This window comes from Pelophylax lessonae (assembly GCF_965119305.1).
Source record: "Pelophylax lessonae genome assembly, chromosome: 10".
Taxonomy (NCBI): domain Eukaryota; kingdom Metazoa; phylum Chordata; class Amphibia; order Anura; family Ranidae; genus Pelophylax; species Pelophylax lessonae.
In genome coordinates this window covers 239,336,256-239,363,951 of record NC_138777.1, presented here as the reverse complement: position 1 = coordinate 239,363,951, position 27,696 = coordinate 239,336,256, and the positions used below count along the sequence as shown (strand labels likewise).

At 47.5% G+C, this 27,696-nt stretch overlaps 1 protein-coding gene across 1 annotated transcript; it reads right to left on the bottom strand.

The window, feature by feature from the left end:
• Positions 1-8,405: 8,405 nt before the first annotated feature.
• LOC309565895 (5-hydroxyisourate hydrolase-like) lies at positions 8,406-16,252 on the bottom strand. The gene is made up of 4 exons (XM_082270911.1): positions 16,142-16,252; positions 13,035-13,171; positions 11,071-11,206; positions 8,406-8,705 (listed from the first exon to the last, which is right to left on the bottom strand). The coding sequence occupies exons 1-4, from the start codon at positions 16,190-16,192 to the stop codon at positions 8,616-8,618; spliced, it is 414 nt and encodes a 137-aa protein (XP_082127037.1). The 5' UTR covers positions 16,193-16,252; the 3' UTR covers positions 8,406-8,615.
• Positions 16,253-27,696: the final 11,444 nt, after the last annotated feature.

Below are 27,696 nucleotides of genomic sequence, written 5' to 3'. Positions count from 1 at the left end.
TATGAGCATATGATTAAGATGCGGTAGGAGGGTGCCAACATTACTGCATCACTTATAGCACTACTGGATTTCTCTACATTTTGTTAGGAGGATCTCTTGATTAACCACTTAAGCCCCGGAAGATTTTACCCCCTTCCTGACCAGGGGGTATTTTGAGATTCGGCACTGCGTGACTTTAACGGACAATTGCGCGGTCGTGCGACGCTGTACCTAAACGAATTTGGCGTCCTTTTTTTCCCACAAACAGAGCTTTCTTTTGGCGGTATTTGATCACCTGTGCGATTTTTTGATCACACGCTATAAACAAAAAAAGAGCGTAAATTTTGCAAAAATAGCAATATTTTTCCCTTTTTTTTAATATGAAATTCCCCCCAAAAAAATGTAAAAATCAAAATTTTTTAACATTTTCGGCCAATTTGTTTTATGCTACCTATGTTTGGTAAAAAAAATTGCAAAAAGCGTATTTTGATTGGTTTGCGCAAAAGTTATTGCGTTTACTAACTAAGGGAAAGATTTTTGTCATTTTTGTTGTTTTTTTTAACGCGTAATGGCGGCGATCTGCGATTTTTTTTGCGGTACTGCGACATTGCGGCGGACAGATCGGACCCTTGACTGACATTTTTGACACTTTTGGGGTTACCAGTGACATTTCTACAGTAATCAGTGCTATATATATGCACTGTTACTGTAAAAATACACTGGTAGTGAAGGGGTTAACTTTATTTGAGAGGGAGGGGCTGTGTGTCCCCCTAGGGGCGTGATTCTAACTGTGATTGGCTGTGGCTTCAGCTGTATGCAGAGTGATCAACGGATCTACATAGTAGATCCATATGATCATCTCTCATACAGAGGGGAGAATGACAGGCAGCTTGTTTACACAAGCTGCCTGACTTTCTCCCTCTCCCCCGCCGATCGCAGAGTGGCCGGCGGACATCGGGTCTGCCGGTCACACGCGCGGGGGGGTCCGTGACCACGCGGGAGCTGGAGCGCGCTCGCTCCCTAGACCCTCACAAGCTAGTGACGTAGCCCTACGTCACTTTGCCTGTGAGGGGCTGACCGCCGCCGTAGATAGTCGTGCGGCGGTCGGCAAGTGGTTAAATTTTGGTTTATTTAAGTAGCTGCTTACAATTATAATTCTCCTAAGCGCTTGGGGATATTCATTTCTCCTATTGTTACAGGTGTGATGAGTTTCTGTTTCTCAATTTGTTAAAATAACTTGTTTTTGGGTGCTAAGGCCTCATGCCCACCGGACGTCTTCAAAACACCAATAGAAAGCTGCAGCTGTAGAAGGAGTTTCCCAGCATTTTTGCAGTAGCGATTTTTAGCAAAACTATACTCCCACCAAAGCTTATGGCTCAAAAACGCTGATAATAGCCACGTTTGTCAGCCTTTTTTTTTTTTTGCATTTTTCAGCATTTTTAAGCTTTTTTTCAGAGTTGGAGCATTTTATTCCGGCTGAAAAACGTCACTTTCAAGCCAGAAACCGCCCCTGCCAAAAACGACTGATAACAGCCTGTGTGTGCATGGACACATAGGAGAACATGCCGGGGAGACATAGGAGAACATGCCGGGGAGACATAGGAGAACATGCCGGGGACACATAGGAGAACATGCCGGGGAGACATAGGAGAACATGCCGGGGAGACATAGGAGAACATGCCGGGGAGACATAGGAGAACATGCCGGGGAGACATAGGAGGACATGCCGGGGAGACATAGGAGGACATGCCGGGGACACATAGGAGAACATGCCGGGGAGACATAGGAGAACATGCCGGGGAGACATAGGAGAACATGCCGGGGACACATAGGAGAACATGCCGGGGAGACATAGGAGAACATGCCGGGGAGACATAGGAGTACATGCCGGGGACACATAGGAGAACATGCCGGGGACACATAGGAGAACACGCCGGGGACACATAGGAGAACACGCCGGGGACACATAGGAGAACACGCCGGGGACACATAGGAGAACACGCCGGGGACACATAGGAGAACACGCCGGGGAGACATAGGAGAACACGCCGGGGAGACATATTAGAACATGGCGGGGACACATAGGAGAACATGCCGGGGACACATAGGAGAACATGCCGGGGAGACATAGGAGAACATGCCGGGAGACATAGGAGGACATGCCGGGGAGACATAGGAGGACATGCCGGGGAGACATAGGAGGACATGCCGGGGAGACATAGGAGAACATGCCGGGGACACATAGGAGAACATGCCGGGAAGACATAGGAGAACATGGAGGGGAGTTTACTGGCTGCAGAAAAAAATGTCAGATGCCATAAACCCCGCACAACAATCTGTCTGCCAGATCTGCGATGTGCCGAACTCGGGGCACATCGCAGCGACAGTAGGTCCACAAGGTCAATTGGCAGGTCTGTGCGGGAGAACCTCAGACCAAACAGGAATAAACATAACCGCCAATTGCGCTTAACTTCCTTAAAACTAAGAGGTGTATATGCTAATGCCAGGAGCCTAGCTAATAAAATGGATGAGTTGGAAATGTTAGTACATGAGGAGGACATAGACCTTGTGGGAATAACAGAGACTTGGTTCGACCCCTCACATGACTGGCTTTGCCACTCAGTGCACTTCTTGCTGCATGTATGCGTTCCTTGATGAACCATTCGAGGGCGAATACTGCTGTGCAAGATGTGAGCAACTTGTTGCTCTGGTAGACCAAATCCTGGACCTACAGAACACAGTGGCAACACTGCGTGGCATCAACAACCTGGAAAGGAGCTTGGACATTACCTATCAGGCGCTGGTAGGGGCCAGCATAGAGGAGGGAGGAACAGAGGAGACGCAAGAAGCAGAGGTACGCAGCTGGGTGACTGTTAGGAAGGGTAGAGGGAGGAGAGCCAGGGAGGCCAATCCTGAGTTGGTACACCCTAACAAATCTGTCGAGTTGCAGGTTGAGGGGGATATCAGCTCAGGGGTGGCAGAGCTGGAGCATGCACCCTCCCCCAGCTGCCAGGGGAGGGACGGCTCCAGGAAGAAGGGGGGCCGTAACTCAGGAAAGGTTAGAAAGGTTGTGGTAGTGGGGGACTCAATTATCAAGAGGACAGAGAGGGAAATCTGTAAAAAAGATCTCGTGAACCGAACAGTTTGTTGTTTACCGGGCGCCCGAGTTCGGCACATCGCAGATCTGGCAGACAGATTGTTGTGCGGGGCTGGGGATGACCCAGCGGTCATGGTGCACGTGGGCACTAATGACAAAGTTAAAGGTAGGTGGAGGATCCTTAAGAACGATTTCAGGGACTTAGGTAATAGATTGAGGAAAAGGACCTCCAAGGTGGTTTTCTCTGAAATACTGCCTGTACCTCGAGCCACACAGGAGAGGCAGAAGGAGATTAGGGAAGTTAACAAGTGGCTGAGGAATTGGTGTAGGAAGGAGGGGTTTGGGTTCCTGGAGAACTGGGCTGACTTCTCAGTCGGCTACCGGCTCTTTAGTAAGGATGGGCTGCACCTTAATGGGGACGGTACAGCTCTTTTGGGGAGAAAGATGGCCACCAAGTTGGAGGGGCTTTTAAACTAGGAGACGGGGGGGAGGGCTCAGAAGTAGAGTCAGTCAGGAGGAAGCAGAGGACTGAAGGCAGCTGTAGTGTCAGCAGCGACAGTAGGTCCACAAGGTCAATTGGCAGGTCTGTGCGGGAGAACCTCAGACCAAACAGGAATAAACATAACCGCCAATTGCGCTTAACTTCCTTAAAACTAAGAGGTGTATATGCTAATGCCAGGAGCCTAGCTAATAAAATGGATGAGTTGGAAATGTTAGTACATGAGGAGGACATAGACCTTGTGGGAATAACAGAGACTTGGTTCGACCCCTCACATGACTGGCTGGCCAATATCCAAGGGTATTCGGTGTACCGGAAGGACAGGGTAGGAAAAAGAGGGGGAGGGGTATGTCTCTATGTCAAGAACAATATAAAGGTGACAGAAAGGAGTGACATTACGGATGGGATGAGCATGGATTTAGAATCTGTGTGGGTTGAACTCCATAGGGAAGGAGAAAAGGGGAAAGTAATTGTGGGGGTTTGCTATAGGCCACCTAACCAAGGGGAGGAGGTAGAGCTGGAATTTTTAGCACTAATGGGTAAAGTGGCAAAATTGGGATCAGTCATCGTATTGGGGAACTTCAATTACCCCGACATTGACTGGGAAGAGGGGACTGCACACTCACAGAAGGCCCGCCTATTCACGGAAACCTTACTGGATAATTACATGTCACAGTTGGTGGATTCCCCCACCAGAGAAAACGCAGTCCTGGATCTATTGCTCACTAATGACCCAGACATAATCTCGGAGGTAGGAGTCCAGGACAACCTGGGCTCTAGCGATCACAGGATGATCACATTTAGTGTAAATAACAACATAACAAGACAAGTGGGGAACATAAGAACCCTAAACTTCAGAAGGGCAAACTTTCCAAAATTGTACTCAATGATGGAAAAGGTAAACTGGGACCAAACCCTGGGATCCCTGACCACAGAGGAAAAATGGGAATGCTTTAGGAACATATTAGGCAAAGGCATCTTGCAGTGCATTCCTATGGGAAATAAATTTAGAAGAGACAAAGCCAAACCTGGCTGGCTAAACTGTAGCGTCATAAAACTTATTAGGGGGAAAAAATTGGCCTTCAAGAAGTATAAATCAGAGGGCACAGTATCGGCTTTCGAGCAATACAAGGAGGCAAATAAGAAAAGTAAACAAGAAATCAAGATGGCTAAAATCAACTTTGAGAGACAAATAGCGGAGGATAGTAAAAAAAACCCAAAGAAATTCTTAAAATATATCAACAGCAAAAAAACTAAGGCAGAGCATATTGCACACATAATTAACAATGATGGGAGGATGGTTACAGAGGACACTGAAAAAGCAACCGTGCTAAATGCTTTTTTCTCGTCAGTCTTTACACAGGAAAAGGAGGGGTACACTGACCATGACTGTATGGTTAGTAGTAATAAACAGGACTTGCCACCATGGCTAACAGAGGGGGAAATCAGGGAAAGGCTGGATAAACTTAACACAAACAAATCACCAGGACCGGATGGCATACATCCGAGAGTACTCAAGGAACTCAGTAAAGTTATATCGAGACCACTGTTCCTGATCTTTGCTGACAGTATTAGGACAGGAGATGTACCAGGGGATTGGAAGAAAGCTAACGTGATTCCAATATTCAAAAAGGGCCAGAGGCATATCCCGGGAAATTATAGGCCTGTCAGTTTGACATCAGTAGTATGTAAACTTCTGGAGGGGATGATAAGGGACTATATTGTAGAGTTTGCTAAGGACAACAACATCATCAGCAGTAATCAGCACGGGTTTACAAATGGGCGTTCTTGTCAAACCAATCTCCTTACATTCTACGAGGAGGTGAGCTGTGAGCTAGATAGGGGGAGACCAGTGGATGTGGTGTACTTGGATTTCGCTAAGGCGTTTGATACAGTTCCCCACAAGCGCTTAATTTATAAAATAAGGTCTGCAGGTATCGATAGCAGGGTTTGCTCTTGGATACGGAACTGGCTAAAAAGGCGGGTCCAAAGGGTAGTAATAAACAGCGCATACTCAGACTGGTCTGAGGTGGTAAGCGGGGTCCCCCAAGGCTCAGTCCTGGGACCAACCTTGTTCAATTTATTCATAAACAACATTGAGGTCGGGATCAGTAGTTCGATATCAGTTTTTGCAGATGACACAAAATTGGGCAGGGCAATAACTTCACAACATGAAGCAGATATCCTGCAGAATGACCTGGACAAAATAACAGAGTGGGCAACGACATGGCAAATGAGGTTTAACTTGGAGAAGTGTAAGGTTTTGCACTTGGGGACTAAAAACATAAAATCACAATACACGTTAGGAGGGGAGCCCTTGGGGGAATCAAAAATGGAGAAGGATCTGGGAGTATTGGTTGATGATAGATTAGGAAACAGCATGCAATGTCAAGCGGCAGCTTCCAAAGCCAACAGAATATTAGCATGCATAAAGAAAGGGATGCATTCCAGAGATAAGACTATAATCCTTCCACTTTATAAAACTCTGGTCCGACCGCATCTGGAGTATTCCGTCCAGTTCTGGTCGCCAGTCCTCAGGAGGGATGTGTTGGAGCTGGAGAGAGTCCAGAGAAGGGCAACTAAACTAATTAGGGGATTGGAGGACCTTGACTATGAAGAGCGTCTACAATCGCTCGATTTATTCTCCCTGGAGAAGAGACGTCTGAGGGGGGACATGATAGCAATTTATAAATATCTTAATGGGGATCCCAGCTTAGAAAAAAAGCTGTTCATTCGAAGGGATTGCATGAGGACTCGAGGGCATACAATGCGATTAGAGGAGAAGCGTTTTAACCTCAGGCAACGCGGGGGGTTCTTTACTGTTAGGGCAACAAGATTGTGGAATTCTCTACCACAAGAGGTGGTTTCTGCGGGTAGTATGGTGGCTTTCAAAAGACTCTTAGACTTACATCTCAAGGATCAGAACATTCAGGGGTATGGGAGATGATTACAGCCACACATGCCTACACAGGTTGAACTGGATGTACTATTGTCTTTATTCAACCTCACCTACTATGTAACTATGTAACTATGTAAATAAACAGCCGCTGTAAAAACTTCCCGTGTGCATGAGGCCTTATAGCTACAGATATTAGAAAAGGAAGACTTTGATTGGTGGCCAACCTGGCACACAGACACAAGAACACGTCATATATGAGGCCTTCTGTGTGCACAAAACACGGTTCTATTTGTACAGGGCCCTTCTTACAGCAAGGTAATAAAGATTTCTGTTTTTCAAAGGAAACCTTGCTTATGTATCATAAAAAAAACTCGGCATTCTATAAACTATTTTTAAAACCTTCTCAATAGGTTTGTGTTATTTTTCCTTTATAGGTTTTCCATAGGCGGCATATTAAGGGGCTCCCACCCTTCTCTCCCAATCCCTTCACTTGCCTACATTTAGTGTCGTCCACCCCTCTCTCCCAATCCCTCCACTGGCCTCCATTCAATGTCCCCCTTCCCTCTCTCCCAATCCCCCCACTGACCCCCACTCAGTGTCCCCCTTCCCTCTCTCCCAATCCCTCCACTAGCCTCCATTCAATGTCCCCCACCCCTCTCTCCCAATCCCTCCACTGGCCTCCATTCAATGTCCCCCTTCCCTCTCTCCCAATCCCCCCACTGACCCCCACTCAGTGTCCCCCTTCCCTCTCTCCCAATCCCTCCACTAGCCTCCATTCAATGTCCCCCACCCCGATCTCCCAATCCCCCCACTGACCTCCACTCAGTATCCCCTATCCCTCTCTCCCAATCCCTCCACTGGCTTCCATTCAATGTCCCCCACCCCTCTCTCCCAATCCCCCCACTAACCCCCACTCAGTGTCCCCCTTCCCTCTCTCCCAATCCCTCCACTAGCCTCCATTCAATGTCCCCCGCACCCCGATCTCCCAATCCCTATATTCAGTGTCCCCCATCCCTCTTTCCCAATCCCTCCACTGGCCTCCACCCAGTGCCCCCCACCCTTCTCTCCCAATCCCTATATTCAGTGTCCTCCACCCCTCTCTCCCAATCCCCCCACTGACCTCCACCCAGTGCCCCCCACCCTTCTCTCCCAATCCCTCCACTGGCCTACATTCAGTGTCCTCTCCCCCAATCCCCTCCACTGACCTTCACCTCTCTCTCCCGATCCCTCCACTGGCCCCCATTCAGTGTCCCCCACCTCTCTCTTCCAATCCCTTCACGGACTTCCACTTAGTCTGGGGTAATCAGGAGAGGCACTAGATATTTCTCCCTTGGGTCAATAATGGTGAAAACAACCTGGAGGCGCCAAAATAAAATGCCGGTCAGAAAATCTGGAAGTATTGGTTACCGGAGGACAGTGTTTCCTGCCGATCAGTTATTGGAGGACAGTGTTTCCTGCCGATCATTTGCGGAGGACAGTGTTTCCTGCCGATCAGTTATTGGAGGACAGTGTTTCCTGCCGATCATTTGCGGAGGACAGTGTTTCCTGCCGATCATTTGCGGAGGACAGTGTTTCCTGCCGATCAGTTATTGGAGGACAATCTTTCCTGCTGATCGGTTAGCGGGGGAAAGTCTTTCCTGCTGATTGGTTACCGGGGGAAAGTCTTTCCTGCTGATTGGTTACTGGGGGAAAGTCTTTCCTGCTGATTGGTTACCAGTGGAAAGTCTTTCCTGCTGATTGGTTACCGGGGGAAAGTCTTTCCTGCTGATCGGTTACCGGGGGAAAGTCTTTCCTGCTGATCGGTTACCGGGGGAAAGTCTTTCCTGCTGATCGGTTACCGGGGGAAAGTCTTTCCTGCTGATCGGTTACCGGGGAAAACCAAGTTTCCCTTTGCCATCTTTCTTCATATCAATAAGAAAAGAAGAACAACATTTCATTTTACATTCATTTATTTGATGGAAAATCATAAAGCTCTGCAATTCTATAGTAGTCTCAGTCAAATGCATTATTAAAAAATGACAAAAATATATGGCAGTGCCCCCGACACCTTCAACTCTCCAGCTCCCTCTCCAGGTGGAATAGGAAAATGGACTGAATTGTGAAAGCAATATGTGGCAGTGCGCCCCGTCACCTAGAACGCTCTAGCTCCCTCTGTAGGTGGAATAGGAATGTGGGGTAATCAGGAGAGGCACGTGATATTTCTCTTTTGAGTCAATAATGGTGAAAACAACCTGCAGGAGGGCAAAATAAAATAACAGGTCAGAATTTCCTTTATCATTCAAAATGTACTTAAAGTGGTTGTAAACCCTCCATATCCCCAGTGAAGTGACCGGTCTCAGGTAATACACAGAGATGAAACAAATCCTCCTACATAAGTTGTACCTGTTTATCTGTTGCATTCTCTTCTCAACAGCCTTTCAAAGTCTAGAATGTATACAGCTTGTCTGAGAGTTCAGAATAAAGGGGGCAGTGAGATGAAGTTACACTCTGTAAAGCTCAGTGGGAGCTGATTGGAAGGAAGGGACAGCCCCCCCCCCCCCTTCACACAAGAACAAAGCTGAGGCTGTCAATCACAGGCTGTGTGCTGGAGCTCCCTCCCCTGTCAACTTTTATCTCTTGGTGTCAGGAAAACCTGTCAGAAATGACTCATGCAGATAGCAGAGGAAACAGACAGAAATTACACTTAGTGCTCTGAACTGAAACAAGCACACACTATAGAGGGTTATGCCTTCTTCATATTTCATGTCTGAGGTTTACAACCAAAGTACCAATATCAAAACATATATTGTATTCTGTTGTTTGAGGTTTATATACCCCTCCCCCTATTTCCTAGGAATGTAGCCCCTCAGCTTACACGGATAGGTAAGACATTTCATGGAAAAGGTACCTGTGGTGTTTTCAGGCTGTGAACTGCCCCTGGACTATAATAAAGCATCCGTCACCAATTTATCTCTCACCCCAAAACTCAGGGTGTCTTCATATGCAAATTATGACCGGAACTTAGTGATCTCACTTTGGCTCTCCCAATCCCACACCACCTTATTAGTCAGTAAATGTGATTGGTGGCTCACTGGCCAATAGGGAGGTCCAGGGAGAAACCTACATCAATCAGCCATAACATTATGACCACTGACAGGTGAAGTGGATAACATTGATTACTGATTGTTCAGTTTGTTGTGTATGGGGCTGCATAGCAGCAGATCGGTCAGGGTGCCCATGCTGGTCCGTGTCCACAAACAAAAGCACCTACAATGGGCACGTGAGAATCAGAACTGAAGCCCAGAGCAACGGAAGAAGATGACTGGGTCTGATGAATCATGTGGATGGCCGAGTGCGTCACTTACCTGAGGAAAAGATCGCACCAGGATGCAGTATGGGAAGAAGGCAAGCCTGGGGAGGCAGTGTGATGCTTTGGTCAATGTTCTGCTGGGAAGTTTTGGCTCCTCCCATTCATGGGGATGTTACCATGACGTACCGCCTGGCTAAACATGGAAGCCATATTCCCTGATGGCAGTGGCCTCTTTCAGCAGGATAATGCACCCTGCCACACTGCAAAAATGGTTCAAGAATGGTTTGACGAACCCAACAATGAGTTTGAGGTGTTGACTTGGCCTCCAAATTCTCTAGATTTCAGTCTAGTCAAGCATCTGTGGGATGTGTTGGACAAACAAGTTTGACCCATGGAGGCCCCACCCCCCAACTTACAGGACTCCAAAGATCTACTAGTTATGCCTTGGTGCCAGATACCACAGCGTATCTTCAGAGGTCTAGTGGAGTCCATGCCTAAATGGGTCAGGGCTGTTTTGGTGACAATAGGGGGCCTACTCAGTATTAGGTGGGTGGTCATAAAGTTCTGGCTGATTGGTGTATGGCATAACCATCCAAGGTCTGGACATCTGGATACCACTGTGGGATTCGGAGCTACACTTGGGGAGAAGGTTTACCATCTTTAAAATGGTACATTTTAGAGGAAACCAATTAGATTGTTACCAATGTGTGTCAGCTAATGGACAGGCGCTCCAGCGGGCATCATCCAGTTCTAGAGCGGTGTGTGGCTCCATGCCTAGTGACATGGCTGCCATGGAACCAGCAGCTCTCGCTGGGCTGGGAGGATGGCCGCTGTCAGTGTGGGATAACAGCCTTCCTGAGGGATATTTGGGTTATTATGAATGATACAATTCCTATTGATTGCTCAGATGTGCCGTGTCTTGCAAAGAAATATCAATCACGCTGGAAAATTTCTGCATTCCATCCAGGAAGGTTCCTCTGAACCAATGTAAAGTGATTGTTTCACTGTGAGTCTCGGACAGAGGCCATGCCTGACCCCACGGACCTGTTCTTGGAAAAAATTCCTGGCAGACCCCCCCCCCCCCTTCCTCTGCAAGAACAGAACTGGAGGAATGCTGCCAGGTACCACACAGGCACTAGATCACCTTCTGCTGCCAGCATGTGAAATGAAAGGAATACTACTACTGCCAGAAACATCCAACCAGAGCCTGCTTTTCTTCACAAGAGTCGGTGAAAGCCAGAATCTGGTTGGGTGCTATTGGCAACAAAGACAATTCTCAGTGACCCTTTTTAAGTAACAACAGATACCTCTGCATAGGGGTGGAAGGCCTCAAGTTTCTGCTGTTTCCAGTATTCTCCAGTATCGAATCGCAGCTGGAAGGTCCCGGCTGTAAGAGGTTCTCCGCGTAGAAGTCCTGGACATCGGCCGTCCTGGTCGGTGACACTGGGCGACACATTTAAAACCAAATCATTGAAAGTTCAATTATGCTTCAACGTACTGAATATACCTTCTGCCCAGCACCCTCTGCCCAGTACACTTACACTCTGCCCGGCACGCTCACCTTCTGCCCAATACACTCACCTTCTGTTCAGCAGGCTCACCTTCCGCTCAGTACGCTCACCTTCCCCCCAGCATGCTCACCTTCCGCCCAATACGCTCACCTTCCACCCAGCACGCTCACTCTCCGCCCAGTATGCTCACCTTCTGCTCAGCATGCTTACCTTCTGCCCGATATGCTCACCTTCCACCCAGTGCGCTCACTCTCTGCTCAGCACACTCACCTTCCATCCAGTACGCTCACCTTCCGCTCAGCATGCTTACCTTCTGCCCGATATGCTCACCTTCTGACCAACACGCTCACCTTCCACCCAGCACGGTCTCCTTCCGCTCAGCACGCTCACCTTCCGCCCAGCACGCTCACCTTTCGCCCAGCACGCTCACCTTCCGCCCAGCACGCTCACCTTCCGCCCAGCACGCCCACCTTCCGTCCAGCATGCTCACCTTATGCTCAGCACGCTCACCTTTCTGCCCAGCATGCTCAGCTTCCACTCAGCACGCTCACCTTCCGCTCAGCACGCTCCCCTTCCGCCCAGCACCCTCCTCTTCCGCTCAGCACGCTCACCTTCCGCCCAGCACGCTCACCTTCCGCCCAGCACGCTCACCTTCCGCCCAGCACGCTCACCTTCCGCCCAGCATGCTCACCTTCCGCCCAGCACACTCACCTTCCGCTCAGCACACTCACTTTCCCCCCCAGCATGCTCCCCTTTTGCCCAGCACACTCACCTTCCGCTCAGCATACTCACATTCAGCCCAATACACTCACCTTCCACCCAGCATGCTTACCTTCCACCCAGCACGCTCACTTTTTGCCCAGCACGTTCCGCCCAGCATGCTCACTTTCTGCCCAGCACGCTCACTTTCTGCCCAGCACGCTCATTTGCCACCCAGCACGCTCACCTTTCGCCAAGCTTGCTCACCTTCCACCCAACATGCTCACCTTCCACCCAGCATGCTCACCTTTTGCCCAGCATGCTCCCCTTGCACCCAGCACGCTTACCTTTTGCCCAGCACGTTCACCTTTCGCCCAGCACGCTCACCTTTCGCCCAGCACGCTCACCTTCCGCCCAGCACGCCCACCTTCCGTCCAGCATGCTCACCTTATGCTCAGCACGCTCACCTTTCTGCCCAGCATGCTCAGCTTCCACTCAGCACGCTCACCTTCCGCTCAGCACGCTCCCCTTCCGCCCAGCACCCTCCTCTTCCGCTCAGCACGCTCACCTTCCGCCCAGCACGTTCACATTCCGCCCAGCACGCTCACATTCCGCCCAGCACGCTCACCTTCCCCCAGCATGCTCACCTTCCCCCCAGCACGCTCACCTTCCCCCCAGCACGCTCACCTTCCCCCCAGCACGCTCACTTTCCCCCCAGCATGCTCCCCTTTTGCCCAGCACACTCACCTTCCGCTCAGCATACTCACATTCAGCCCAATACACTCACCTTCCACCCAGCATGCTTACCTTCCACCCAGCACGCTCACTTTTTGCCCAGCACGTTCCGCCCAGCACGCTCACTTTCTGCCCAGCACGCTCACTTTCTGCCCAGCACGCTCATTTGCCGCCCAGCACGCTCACCTTTCGCCAAGCTTGCTCACCTTCCACCCAACATGCTCACCTTCCACCCAGCATGCTCAATTTTTGCCCAGCATGCTCTTCTTGCACCCAGCACGCTTACCTTTCGCCCAGCACGCTCACCTTTCGCCCAGAACGCTCACCTTCTGCTGACTTGTTCCCATTTTGCTTCTCTGCCATTGAACTTGGACAAAGTAATTGTCAGGCCTTTAGCCGGGGTCCCTTGTGCGATGTTTAGGACGTGTGTGGTCAGCTGACTCGTAGCGCCCCCCGACATTTCCTTTAGAGGAGAAGACCACATGATTTGTTAAAGGAGCATATTAATTACATTCAATAGTATTTCTGATGCAGGTTGAACTGGATGGACTACTGTCTTTATTCAACCTTAGCAACTATGTAGATTCCCCATGTAATACGTCTCCAGTCCATGACTATCTCCAACAACTTCTATATCATGTTCACAGTCTCTGAAAGTCTCCTGCGCCAAGTCTTTAGTCTCTGACCATCTCTGTATCATATAATCAGTCTCTGACCATCTCCTGTGTCATGTCCTCAGTCTCTGACCATCTCCTGTATCATATCCTCAGTCTCTGACTATCTCTGTCTCATATCCTCAGTCTCTGACCATCTCCTTTATCATATCCTAGGTCTCTGACCATCCCTGTATCATAACCTCAGTCTCTGACCATCTCTGTATCATATCCTAAGTCTCTGACCATCTCTGTATCATATGCTCAGTCTCTGACCATCTCTGTATCATATCCTCAGTCTCTGACCATCTCTGTCTCATATCCTCAGTCTCTGACCATCTCTGTCTCATATCCTCAGTCTCTGACCATCTCCTTTATCATATCCTCAGTCTCTGACCATCTCTGTTATCATATCCTAAGTCTCTGACCATCTCTGTATCATATCCTCAGTCTCTGTATTTTGTTCAGTCTCTGATAATCTCTTGTATCATGCCCATAGTCTTTAACTACTGTATATCCTGTTGTGTGTCTTCTGTTTCTGATAATGAATATTCACTGAATTTTAGGCGTGGCCCTTTGGTGAGGTCGGGGGCCACAGTTGAGGCCCCCCATATCAAGAAAGTTGACTACCACTGGTCTAAAGCCTTTCTGTGCACCTAAAAAGCCATCAATTAGTTAATCTAACTTTGCTGTAGGCACATCAATGGGGTGTCTATGGCGGTATATAGTGTACAGCCCGTTTACCTATTCTGTTACAGTCAGAATTTAAATCAAACGAGGCTCCTGACTTCTAGAAGTTGTAGAGTTTTTCAGTGTCCAGAATTCAAACTTTTTAATAGACAACCAACATATCAACCCCCAAAGTGCACTTGAACTTTTTCAAGGGCCGCCTCCATTAGAACCCACCCCCATACTGACCTCTCCTATATGTCCCAGTACCAAGCAGTCCTATACGTCCCTGTACAGAGCTATCCCTTAGAGCCCTATACTGAGCTGTCCTATATGTCCCCGTACCAAGCTGTCCTATAGGTCCCTGTACCAAGCTGTCCTTTAGGTCACTGTACCGAGCTGTCCTATAGTTCCCCATATCGAGCTGTCCTGTATGTCCCCGTACCGAGCTGTCCTATAGGTCCCCGTACAGAGCTATCCTATAGGTCCCTGTACCGAGCTGTCCTATAGGTCCCTGTACTGAGCTGCCTTATAGGTCCCTTACCGAGCTGTCCTATAGGTCCCTGTACCGAGCTGCCCTATACATCCCCGTACCGAGCTGTCCTATACGTCCCCGTACCGAGCTGTTCTATAGGTCCCTATAATGAGCTGTCCTATAGCTCCCTGTAATGAGCTGTCCTATAGATCCCCATTCTGAGGTGTCCTATAAGTCCCTGTACCGAGCTGTCCTATAGGTCCCCGTACCGAGCTGTCCTATAGGTCCCGTACCGAGCTGTCCTATAGGTCCCCATACCGAGCTGTCCTATAGGTCTCAGTACCAAGCTGTCCTATAGGTCCCTGTACTGAGCTGTCCTATAGCTCCCTGTACCAAGTTGTCCTATACATCCCCGTACCGAGCTGTCCTACACGTCCCCGTACTGAACTGTTCTATAGCTCCCTATACCAAGTTGTCCTATACGTCTCTGTACTGAGCTGTTCTATAGGTCCAAACACTGAGCTGTCCTATAGCTCCCTGTAATAAGCTGTCCTATACATCCCCATACTGAGCTGTCCTATAGGTCCCCGTACTGAGCTGTCCTATAGGTCCCCGTACTGAGCTGTCCTATAGGTCCCCATATCGAGCTGTCCTATAGGTCCCTGTACTGAGCTGTCCTATAGGTCCCTGTACTGAGCTGTCCTATACATCCCCCAAATCGAGCTGTCCTATAGGTCCCTGTACTGAGCTGTCCTGTAGGTCCCCGTACCAAGCTGTCTTATACATCCCCATAGTTGCCAACATGTTAAAAAAAAATTCCAGGGACACTTTGCAGCACAGCTATCAATTGCCACACCCACTTCCCTGAAGCTCCGCCCACTATGCATAATTAATCTCGCCTATTTATCAGTCTACTCAATATAGAGAGAAATACAGGAGATTAAAAAAGGGAATTTCAAATTTAAGGCCACAGTAGCAGAGTTGGAATAATTCTCCCATTCAGCTGCACTGCTTCTGCGTAACATTTATGGGCAGCCTGATTAACAGGCACTTCCAGGGACAATATAAATTACCTGGGACAGGCTCCTATTTCAAGGGACTGTCCCAGGAAAAAAGGGACAGTTGGCAAGTATGCATCCCCATACTGAGCTGTCCTATAGGTCCCTGTACTGAGCTGTCCTATACATCCCCATACTGAGCTGTCCTATAGGTCCCTGTACTGAGCTGTCCTGTAGGTCCCCGTACCAAGCTGTCTTATACATCCCCATACTGAGGTGTCCTATAGGTCTCTGTACTGAGCTGTCCTATACATCCCCATACTGAGCTGCCCTATAGGTCTCTGTACTGAGCTGTCCTATACATGCCCATACTGAACTGTCCTACATCTCTTGGTTTCCTAGGCCTTCATTCCTCCTTCTTTAGTCTGTTCCATGGATCTGTAATGAGGATTACCTCGCTGAGCTCCAGGCAGCAGAGCGTCCATCCAGCTCTCAGTGCAGAGGAGACATTTCCTGCCTGCACATGACAATGCGTTGCTGGAATCCTCCCATGCCGGGTGGGAGGGGTGTACAACGCGCAGCCATTCCAGGAGTAATAATAGTACAAGCTGACAGTTATAACCTGCAATAACAGTTACCTGTCCACCCTGCAGGTGTTGCTCAATACGCTGCAGCCGGGATCCGCTCATAGTAAAGGCTCTTCGGGGCAGAATTTGGACTTTAGTCCTTTATGGGTCATGTGACGGAGGGGTCCTGGTTAACTTTTACCAGTCTCTGAACACAGTGACCCCTGACCATGCCTGACCAATCCCAGGGAGGAAAAGGGGGGACTTTTTTTTTTTTTTTTACTTTTTGCATTTCTTACAATGCTGTTGAATGCGAACAAAGATGTTGCAACGTTTCAGAGGCCCCTCCGCATATAATGCGCCTTTTACAGACTCCGATAGTGTCACACAATTTCTGAACTCCCTTCCCTTCTAAGTGTTAGTGTAAGAAAGGCTTAGAAATGTGTCACAAAAGATTTATTAGGTTTTTTCCAGCAAATACAACAAACTCGTACATGTGAGTAGCACTGCCCCTTCTGTATGATAACTTCTCAGGCCTCCTCTGATTTCCAGCAGACAGTCACTTAGGGTAAAATCCACTCATCCATCCTTACTCCCGATGGCTCGTCACACAATAAACAGTCCAGGGGATTTGGTTTTTGGTATTTATTTTGGAACTTGGATGGGAGAAGGTAATAGTGGGATACTCCAACTGGAACTATTCACAATGGACAACTCTCACTTAGCCTCACCAGGTTGCTTTTGGAAGCAGCTGCACTGCTTAATCCATACTGCAACATGTATGGAAAAGGTTAAGTCTCCTTGATCTTTTCTCTCCAGCAATAGACTTGGTGAACTACATTCTCTTCAGGACACTCTCTTGCATCCCCTTTATTGACACCCGTCCACTGACTCTTCTAGCTTCAGGGGTGGCCCCCCTCAGGTCAGGCCCCTTGAAACAGATCTGTACTCACTGTACTGCAGAATTAGATCCTTCAGTGTCTCGCCTTCCAGTCAACTTCACCGGACCTCTGGGTTCAGTTCCTCACTGGCACTCTCTAGGCCCTTGGGTCGACTACCTGAGGCCGAATGGCACCTCTACAGAGGAGGGGCAGCCGCCCCCTCCCTCCGAGACTCTGCTATCCAGCCGAAAGACCCCAAGCACATGTGCTATTGGCTTTTATACAGTATCCCAGCATGCACCAATGCACTTTTCCTTGCTAAATCACCAGGGCTGTATCAAAAGCCTGTGCACTCCCACTGTCCAATATGCCTCCCTATTGGACCAGTGTGAAACACTCTGTGGACAGAATGAGTTGCACCTGAGCACATTGAGCAGACCTCACTAGCAGATCCTGGTCTCTGGTAGGCAGAGAACAATATAGATTTACCTGAAATCCCTTCGGTAGGCAGAAAAGATCCAAAACTACAGTCTCTCTCTAGCACCTACCTAAGAGGGCGCTATATGTGTTATACTGTAGAGGACAAGTAGCGTATCACAAGAATGAATTCCCATTAGCCTTGTTATTAATAGGATTGTCCTTTCCAGAATGAATGACACTTCCAAGGAAAGCAGCTCGATAATTCACACATGAAAAGGCAGAAGTGGTAAATATCCAGTCCTTTGGGTGTTCCTCAGCATCAGATCAATGAATATCATCATATATAACAAGCTGCTTTTCCCTGAGCTACGGAGCCTAAAAACCCTTAATTGCAGCTGCTCCTCACCATGTGATCACTAAAAAAAACTTGGAACACAGCACAAAAAAAGGGGATACAAATTCTTATAGATCTAGATGAATGTGAATGTAAAAAGAAACATTACAACATAGTGTCAAAGAAATATCACAAAGCAAAAAAACTCGCACCAAAAGTGACTATAAATTAGACATGTGATCAGTGAAGTACTATGGTGCAACACATGTGCTAAAAATAACTGCCAAATATAATTCATAAAAAATAAAATGTCCCAATCCAGAAAAAAAGTCCAAATCAGCAAGTGTCCAGTGAAGAAATGTACAGCATGCTCTGTGCTGTCTTCTTAATACAAATTAGTGCAAATCCGTGGAATAACGTGTTTAACGGATCAACCGTCACCCCGACTGGGTACCTCAGTTTTGACACTTTATTTTCCCAACGTATAACAAAGTAAAACAATGGTGGGGAGGGGGGGTGGGATCAGTGGCGGCGGTGGTGGGAAGGGGGGTGTGATCAGTGGCGGCGGTGGTGGGGAGGGGGGTGTGATCAGTGGCGGCAGTGGTGGGGAGGGGGGGGTGTGATCAGAGGTGGTGATGGTGGTGAAGGGGGGGGTGAGATTAGTGGCAGCGATGGTAAAGGGGGTGGGATCAATGGCGGTGGTGAGGGGGGGGGTGATGGTTGTGAGGGGGGTGGGATCAATGGCGGTGGTGAAGAGGTGATGGTGGAGAGGGATCAGTGGGGGCGATGGTGGGGGGGGTGGGATGTGGTGTCATCCTCCCCCACCACCACCTCTGTCTTACTGGTCCCATCCCCCCACCACCGCAGATCTCATCCCTACACCCCCCCCCCCCCCCAAACACCTCTGTTGTAGATAGGGATGAGATCTGTTCTGTGCCAGCAGGCATGGGTCTGGGATCATTAAGAGGCAGCATTCCAGCAAGCCAGCAAGGGTTAAGTTTGGGATCAAAAGGGCAAGTTAGTTCACTTACAATTAGCACTTAGCAGTCGAGTCGGTCAGTCAGCTTCCCCCTCAGTCACTCAGCAACTCCAGCCAGGCAGGCACACTTCTTCTAGCAGGCACAGCAGCATGTAGTCTCTTCGAACTCCTCCTCCCCCTGCACTCTATTGGTGTCACTGCATCAACTCTGATTGGAGAATCGGCAGCACTGGGGGCGGTGCAGGCAGCACAGCAGCAGATTGCAGCTTTACACAGAAAACTGGCCGCTTTAGACACCTCCCCCTCCCCCCCCCCCGCACAACGATCATCTCTCAGTCTCAGCCAGACAGCCACTAGGGAACACGGAACAGTCAGGCGGATGGACGGGTCCCCTCACGCCGCGCCCGTGGTAAGAGAACGGGGGCTGGCGGGCCCCCCCTCAGGTAGCAGAACTCCAGGGCCCGGTTGCAAGCGCGACCGCTGCGACCCTGATAGTTCCGCTACTGCTCCTAGTGCTTCTGCGAGGGCTCCAAGCACTCCACCAGACACCATAACCACATCAGACTCCACAAACCGCCGCAGCTTGGTTGGGGTCTCGCTGTCCCCTACCCACCCTGGACCTACGACAAGGCTCCAGGTTCCAGTGGGTGAACCTCTTTTTCCCCAGAGAGTAAAGCAGGAACAAGCTCTTGCAAGAGCTTAGTGATTATCCAAGGGAGTATGAAGAGCATAGCAATCCCTTGTAGCAGCTTCCCCCAATAAGAGGCAGCACTCTAGATTGAGGGTGAAGTCAAACTCAAACTGTTTATTCAAACACATGCACAAAGAGATATACACTGTGGGACAATCCCCCCTCCTCCTTGGCAGCCAATCCACATACACATGTACATCCCATAATATGTTCATCTCGAGGCAGACAGACACAATAGAACAATGGAATACAGGCACTTGCAAATAACAAACCCCACCCAACCCATTGTCTAGCAAGGGTCTACAACAGTCTAAGTCTCCCAGTGTAAAGTGGGATTAAATCTTCATATTTCTATATGGAGATATTGCTGACAAATATGACCGTCCCATCTGAAGCAATTCAAACCATTAATTATCTGTCTTTCACTTCCAGTGACGGTGACTACCATCACATATCTTCCCCCCAAAGGTAGACTAACCAGGTATCAGACCTCCAATCGGTCTGTGCCTGAGTTAGTCGGGTAACAAGTCCCTTCAATCACTTACCTGCTCTCCTGGGCTGGCTCCCTGACTTGACCGTGGCTGCTCCTCTCCTCTCCTCCTCTTCGTGCTGACAGCGGCGGGAACGTGAGTGGCTTCTCCTCTCCTCGAGATGGCGCCTCTGCCTGGGCCCACGTGGGATGCCAAACCGCCCCCCCCCACCCATAGCCAGCAATGAGTCCGGCGCCCCATAGTGGACAAAATGCTAATTTTTTTTTTTCTTAGTAGATTTTTTTTTTTAATGATTGGGGGGGGGGGGGCGACGCCCCTGCGCCCCTTATCGGCGGGCCACCACTGAAAACAAAGCTACAGGAAATACCCCAGGAGAACCAGGAATGGGTACTGACAATGTAGCTATTCTATCATTTATGACTTTGTCAGAGAGTGAAGTTTCTCTATTTTTAAAAAGCTTATCATTTGCTTCCTCCCACCAGTTTGATGTCTTATACACTATCTTATATGTCGATCGATTTATTAGAAATTTTTTCCAGGAGGGGGTGGAAGAAAATGACACAGTTACACACATAAAAATTAGAGGATTTTTCATCCTCCTCTTCCTCCTCCTTCTTGTTTAATCATTTAACTGCACTATCTGCTCTAGAATTGCTTAATCAGATAAAGGGTCCCATGGTATTGGGGAGACCCACATTTCTATTGGGGATAAGTATTTTTTCCCAGTACAGGCATGAAGTGAAGCGGTGGATTCTTTTCAGAGTTTAGTTGAAAGTGAGTTGAATGAATTAAAGGAGTTGTCAGGATCACACCCTGCATGTTTTATTCTTAGCAAAGTTGAGCATGCAGACTTACAAGCCCTTAAAAAAGTGAGATAACATTCTGTCAGGCTGATAAGGGTGGTGTGGTGGTAGTGCTAGACACTGAGAATTACAAATTAGAAGTTTTGAGACAGTTGAGTGATGCAGACACATTTAGGCTACTTGATTCAGATCCCACTGCCACTATACAGAGTAAGCACCAATACTAGGCTTTATTACTGCGTAAACTGGCACCAATACTAGGCTTTATTACTGCGTAAACTGGCACCAATACTACGCTTTATTACTGCGTAAACTGCCACCAATACTAGCGGTTATTACTGCATAAACTGGCACCAATACTAGGGGTTATTACTGCATAAACTGGCACCAATAGTAGGCTTTATTACTGAATAAACTGGCACCAATACTAGGGGCTATTACTGCATAAACTGGCACCAATACTAGGGGCTATTACTGCATAAACTGGCACCAATAGTAGGCTTTATTACTGAATAAACTGGCACCAATACTAGGGACTATTACTGCATAAACTGGCACCAATACTAGGGGCTATTACTGCATAAACTGGCACCAATACTAGGGGCTATTACTGCATAAACTGGCACCAATACTAGGCTTTATTACTGCATAAACTGGCACCAATACTAGCAGTTATTACTGCATAAACTGGCACCAATACTAGGGGTTATTACTGCATAAACTGGCACCAATACTAGGGCTTATTACTGTGTAAACTGGCACCAATACTAGGGGCTATTACTGCGTAAACTGCCACCAATACTGGGGGCTATTACTGCATAAACTGGCATCAATACTAGGGGCTATTAATGCATAAACTGGCACCAATACTAGGGGTTATTACTGCGTAAACTGGCACCAATACTAGGGGTTATTACTGCGTAAACTGGCACCAATATTAGGCTTTATTACCATGTGAACTGGCACCAATACTAGGGGCTATTACTGCGTAAACTGACACCAATACTAGGGGCTATTACAGCATAAACTGGCACCAATACTAGGGGTTATTACTGCGTAACATGGCAGCAATACTAGGGATTATTACTGCGTAAACTGGCAGCAATACTAGGGGTTATTACTGCTTAAACTGGCAGAAATACTAGGGGTTATTAATGTGTAAACTGGCAAAAATACTAGGGGTTATTACTGCGTAAACTGGCACCAATACTAGGGTTCATTACTGAGTAAACTGGTCCCAATACTAGGCATTACTACTACATAAACTGGCACCAATACTAGGGGGTTATTACTGCGTAAACTGGCACCAATACTAGGGTTTATTACTGGGTAAACTGGCCCCAATACAAGGCTTTACTACTACATAAACTGGCACCAATACTAGGGGCTATTACTGCGTAAACTGGCACCAATACTAGGGGCTATTACTGCATTAACTGGCACCAATACTAGGGGTTATTACTGCGTAAACTGGCACCAATACTAGGGGTTATAACTGTGTAAACTTGCCCCAATACTAGGATTTATTACTGCATAAACTGGCACCAATACTAAGCTTTATTACTGCGTAAACTGGCACCAATACTAGCAGTTATTACTGCATAAACTGGCACCAATACTAGGGGTTATCACTGCATAAACTGGCACCAATACTAGGGCTTATTACTGTGTAAACTGGCACCAATACTAGGGGCTATTACTGCGTAAACTGGCACCAATACTGGGGGCTATTACTGCATAAACTGGCACCAATACTAGGGGCTATTAATGCATAAACTGGCACCAATACTAGGGGTTATTACTGCGTAAACTGGCACCAATACTAGGGGTTATTACTGCGTAAACTGGCACCAATATTAGGCTTTATTACCATGTGAACTGGCACCAATACTAGGGTTTATTACTGAGTAAACTGGCCCCAATACAAGGCTTTACTACTACATAAACTGGCACCAATACTAGGGGCTATTACTGCGTAAACTGGCACCAATACTAGGGGCTATTACTGCATTAACTGGCACCAATACTAGGGGTTATTACTGCGTAAACTGGCACCAATACTAGGGGTTATAACTGTGTAAACTTGCCCCAATACTAGGCTTTACTACTGCATAAACTGGCACCAATAATAGGGGTTATTACTGCGTAAACTGGCACCATTACTAGGCTTTACTACTGCATAAACTGGCACCAATACTAGGGGTTATTACTGCGTAAACTGGCACCAATACTAGGGGTTATTACTGTGTAAACTTGCCCCAATACTAGGCTTTACTACTGCATAAACTGGCACCAATAATAGTGGTTATTACTGCGTAAACTGGCACCAATACTAGGGGTTATTACTGCGTAAACTGGCACCAATACTAGGGGTTATTACTGTGTAAACTGGCACCAATACAAGGGACTATTACTGCATAAACTGGTACCAATACTAGGGGTTATTACTGCATAAATTGACACCAATACTAGTTGTTATTGCTCTATGCATTACTCTATTGCTTTGTGAATAGTGCGTCATCAGGAAGCTACAGAACACCATTATTGTATATTACCAACAGCATGTTCCAAAACACTAGAAAAAAAACGGCATATACTGTACATAAATACAAATGATTTTAAAATCAAAGTGTTGAACAACTGAGGAACAGTGCCAACATACATTCAATAGATCAGACTTTTTTAACCAGGGTGCCTTGAGGTTTCTTTGGGGGTGTCTTGGCAAAATGCCTAAAAATTGGCCAAAAATTGTATACAAGCCAGCATGTGGATGAATCCTGCCTTTTATTACACAAAGCCTCAGGTTTTCATTGTGCACCATTGAAAACTTTTAGCTGCCAGCATTCAAACGACCAATGACATCATCAGTTCATATGAAGGATTTCAGTCGTCTGCATAGCATCCTTGTTTGACCCTCCCCTTTCCCTCTCCATCAGCGTTGGGGTCACATTAGCTGAGTGAGGGAAAAGAGAAACATTGGAATACTAGTCGGCAGGGCTGCTGTTAGAAATCGCGGGGCCCCGTACAGACTACCTGGCAGGGCCCCCCCCCAAGAAAATATTAAAGATATATTTAGCTAAAATTACAACAAAATCACTATTATCAGACACAAATATAACATAACTCGCATAATTCCTGCTAAATCTAAAAAAAAAAACGATGTTAAATAAAAAAGAAGAAGAGATGAGAAAAATATACAGGCTGGGCAGTTGGAGCTCAGTGATCAGAGAGACAGAGAGAGAGAAACAAAGTTACAAATAAACTCCTGAGCAGAGATAAGTGCTGGGGGGGAGGGGGCACACAAGGGAGGGGGATTAGTGAGGGACAACTGTCTCTTTCTCAACAGATAAAAGCTGATAGCAGGGAGAGGGACAGATCAGATTCAGGTGCTGGAGGAAGATTTCTGTATTTGTTGTCCATCACTAATCCCCCTGTCTGTGTGGGCCCCCCTGTGTGCTCGGGCCCCCTACAAGAGGGCTGGTGGTCCCCCCCTATCAGCGGCCCTGCTAGTCAGTACCAATTTGCAAAAGTGTATTTGCTTTGGAAGAATACATCACCTCTAACATTGGGTGCCCTATGTGTGGATGTTGCTGCATTATGTAAAACTATTAGAATGGTCCATAATTTTTAAAGGATGCCTTGGCTGAAAATAGGTTGAAAAACACTGCAATAAATGATTGGTAAATTATTCATTTTTTTTTCTCAGAACATAAAGCCTCTGTTATATGGCCAGTGACAACAATATGAGGCTATATGAGAAAAAACAAATGATTTACCAATCATCTATTGAATGTATGTCAGCACTGTTCCTCGGTTGTTCAACACTTCGATTTTAAAATCATTTGTCTTTATGTACAGTATATGCCGGTTTTTTCTAGTGTGGTGAATAATAACCACATTCATAATATAATATTAACATAAATATATTATATACAGTAATAATAATAATAATAAATAATCAATATTTGCAGTGGTGACCCTTCTTTTTCTTGACCTCTGCAATTCTCCCCAGCATGCTGTTTATCAACTTCTGGGCCACACCCTGACTGATGGCCGCCCCCCATTCTTCCATTATCAATGCTTGGAGTTTGTCAGAATTTGTGGGGTTTTTGTTCACCCGCATCTTGAGGATTGACCACAAGTTCTCAATGAGAATAATGTATGGGGAGTCTCCAGGCCATGGACCCAAATTTTCGTTTTGATCCTCAAGCCACTTCTGGCAAGGAGCTCCATCATGCTGGAGAAGGCTTTGTTCCTCACCAAACTCTTCTTGGATGGTTGGGAGAAGTTGCTCTCAGAGGATGTTTTTGTACCATTATTCATGGCAAATTGCGAGTGAGCCCCTCCCTTGGCTGAGAAGACCCCCTCACACACACATGAATGGTCTCAGGACACAGGACTGTTGGTGGTGCTCACCTTTTCTACTCTGGATGCCTCAAACAATGGAAAAGGGGATTGATCAGAGAAAATGACTTTCCCTCAGTCCTCGGCAGTCCAATCCCTGGACCTTCTGCAGAATATCAGCCAGTCCCAGATGTTTTTCCTGGAGAGAAGTGGCTTCTTTGCTGCCCTTCTTGACACCAGCCCATCCTCCAAAAGTCTTCTCCTCACTGTGCGTGCCGACACACTCACACCTGCCTGCTGCTATTCTTTAGCAAGTTCTGCACTGGTGGTGCCCCCATCCCCCTCTGCACTGGTGGCACCCCGATCCCGCAGCTCAATCAACTGTAGCTGAATCAGGAGAATCTCAATCCTGGAGTTTGCTGGACTTTCTTGGGCGCCTTCTTCACAAATGCAGTGGAAATGTTTTAATGGGATTAAGTTCATTTTTTTGGCAAAGAGTGACTTCATTCATCTGACCGCTTTTCATAACATTCTGGAATATATGCAAATTCCATCATAACAACTGAGGCAGCAGACTTTGTGAAAATTATTTTTTGTATCATTTGCAAAACCTTTGGCCACGGCTGTATGTGGTGACCAGACCTAATGGTAATGAATAAGCACTGACACGAAACAAGTCTACCTGCTTGTCCCCCGCTTCATCTGTCATTTGGTCTTCAATAAAGAGGATTTTTTGCAAGGGCAGCAATCCAGAACTTCTTGTCTTATTGCAGCTTACCATTCCTTAGATACGGTGACTGCATTCATTTTAATTTTTCAGGCTTTTTTCCATTTATTTTCCCTTGGCAATACTGCAAGTATTACACTCCCTGTCCCTGGTGGCTACACTCCCCCCCCCTCTACTTTATTAGTCACTGAGGAAGCTATCTGATTCGATGCTGCCCCCCCCCATGTGACTATAGCAGCCATCTTAGGTCAGGCAGAGCCTATTTAAGGAAACAAGTAAAACTTTGGTGCAATGCACCTGTCGCCTGCGCTCCGAGTGGTGCAATCCTCTATCCACCTCGGCTACAAACTTGCAGATGTTGAGAAATATTGACAAATATTGGCAAATCTGGAAAGCTTCAGCCTTTCAGCCCCTTTCAAGACCAGGGTAGTCTGGGACCACTAGAAACAACAAACAAACAAACACCAGGGCACACTGGCCTAGTGCATTATCTTTAAAAGGTTTATTAAAATAATGGAATAAAAATACACAAACGAGTTCTTGATAAAAGCATATCAGACAAAATATGTCCTCAGCATCGAGATCAAGATTGGATCGTCCCCAGAAGCTGTATACGCTTACGCGTTTCGAGGCATCGCCTCTAAGGTTTGGCACGCATTCACTCATGGATAGTGTAGGGTCAGGTCACCAGTCTGTCGGGGACAATATTAGCGGCAGGGAAAGGTTCCAGATAAGAAGGGAAAGAATAGGGCTTGCAATCTTCTTGGGCATCTTCCCATTTGGGTAAGTGCTTGGCGAGACCCCATTCTTGTATTGGGAGTAAGGTAACAAAGGTACACTGACTGGTGGAGTGGGCGGAGACTCCGCATGTCCCTCTAATGTAACATGTACATACATCTGTACATGTGTGTAGGACAAGGAACAACATTTTCTCGAGGGACTCCACCCATGTACAACACTACACACAAGGGGCTCATCTCTGAGTTGGGGGACTATCTTAATGTTTGATTCTTCACATGACCATGGCCCTCACCTGGTCCTAGGCATTGGTGAGCACATCTTCGGATGAGAGGTTACCTCTGTGCTAGCTTGAGTATCCACGGACATCACCTGGCTTAGCCCAAGAAACCCACCCAAGGGATAGTTTTCTCATGTGACCCCGAACTTGGCGCCCAACGAGTTAACAGGAAACATGGAGGAAAGGACCATCATCACCCGCCTACACTCTACAACCACCCCCCCCCCCCCACCATTGCACATCAATCATTGTTTTTTCCTTCAACCAGCTGAATAAATGAAAAAAAAAATGGCTCAATTGCCCCTCCCACACATTAATGAGGGAATCCTCCTGCTTTGCTCTCATAGTGATCAGTGTTGCAGGCAATAGTTGGCATCACCAATGTTTGGGAAAAGCCTGACAATCTGGTTGTACATAAGTTGATCTACCAGTCTGCCCATACATGGATCACTGCCCATACATGGATCGCTGCCCATACATGGATCGCCCCGCCCACATAGATTGCCCCTCGTACATGGATCCATGGATCACCGCCCATACATGGATCACTGCCTATACATGGATCACTGCCCATACATGGATCACCGCCCATACACGGATCACTGCCTATACATGTAACACCGCCCATACATGGATCACCGCCCATACATGGATCACTGCCCATACATGGATCACCGCCCATACATGGATCGCTGGCTTTACATGGATCACTGCCCATACAGTGGCGTACCTAGAGCATTTGGCACCAGGGCAGATCCTATATCTGGCACCCCCCTAACTTTAAAATGTAAAAACACCCACAAAAATTTGTAATGTTTTCAAGAGTATTTATTGCACATATTTCACAGCCCCCCATTTACAGTGCCCCTTGCAGTCTGTCCCATCCCCCTCCCTGCAGACATGATACCAGAGATCATCAGAGATTGAGGATGTGATACA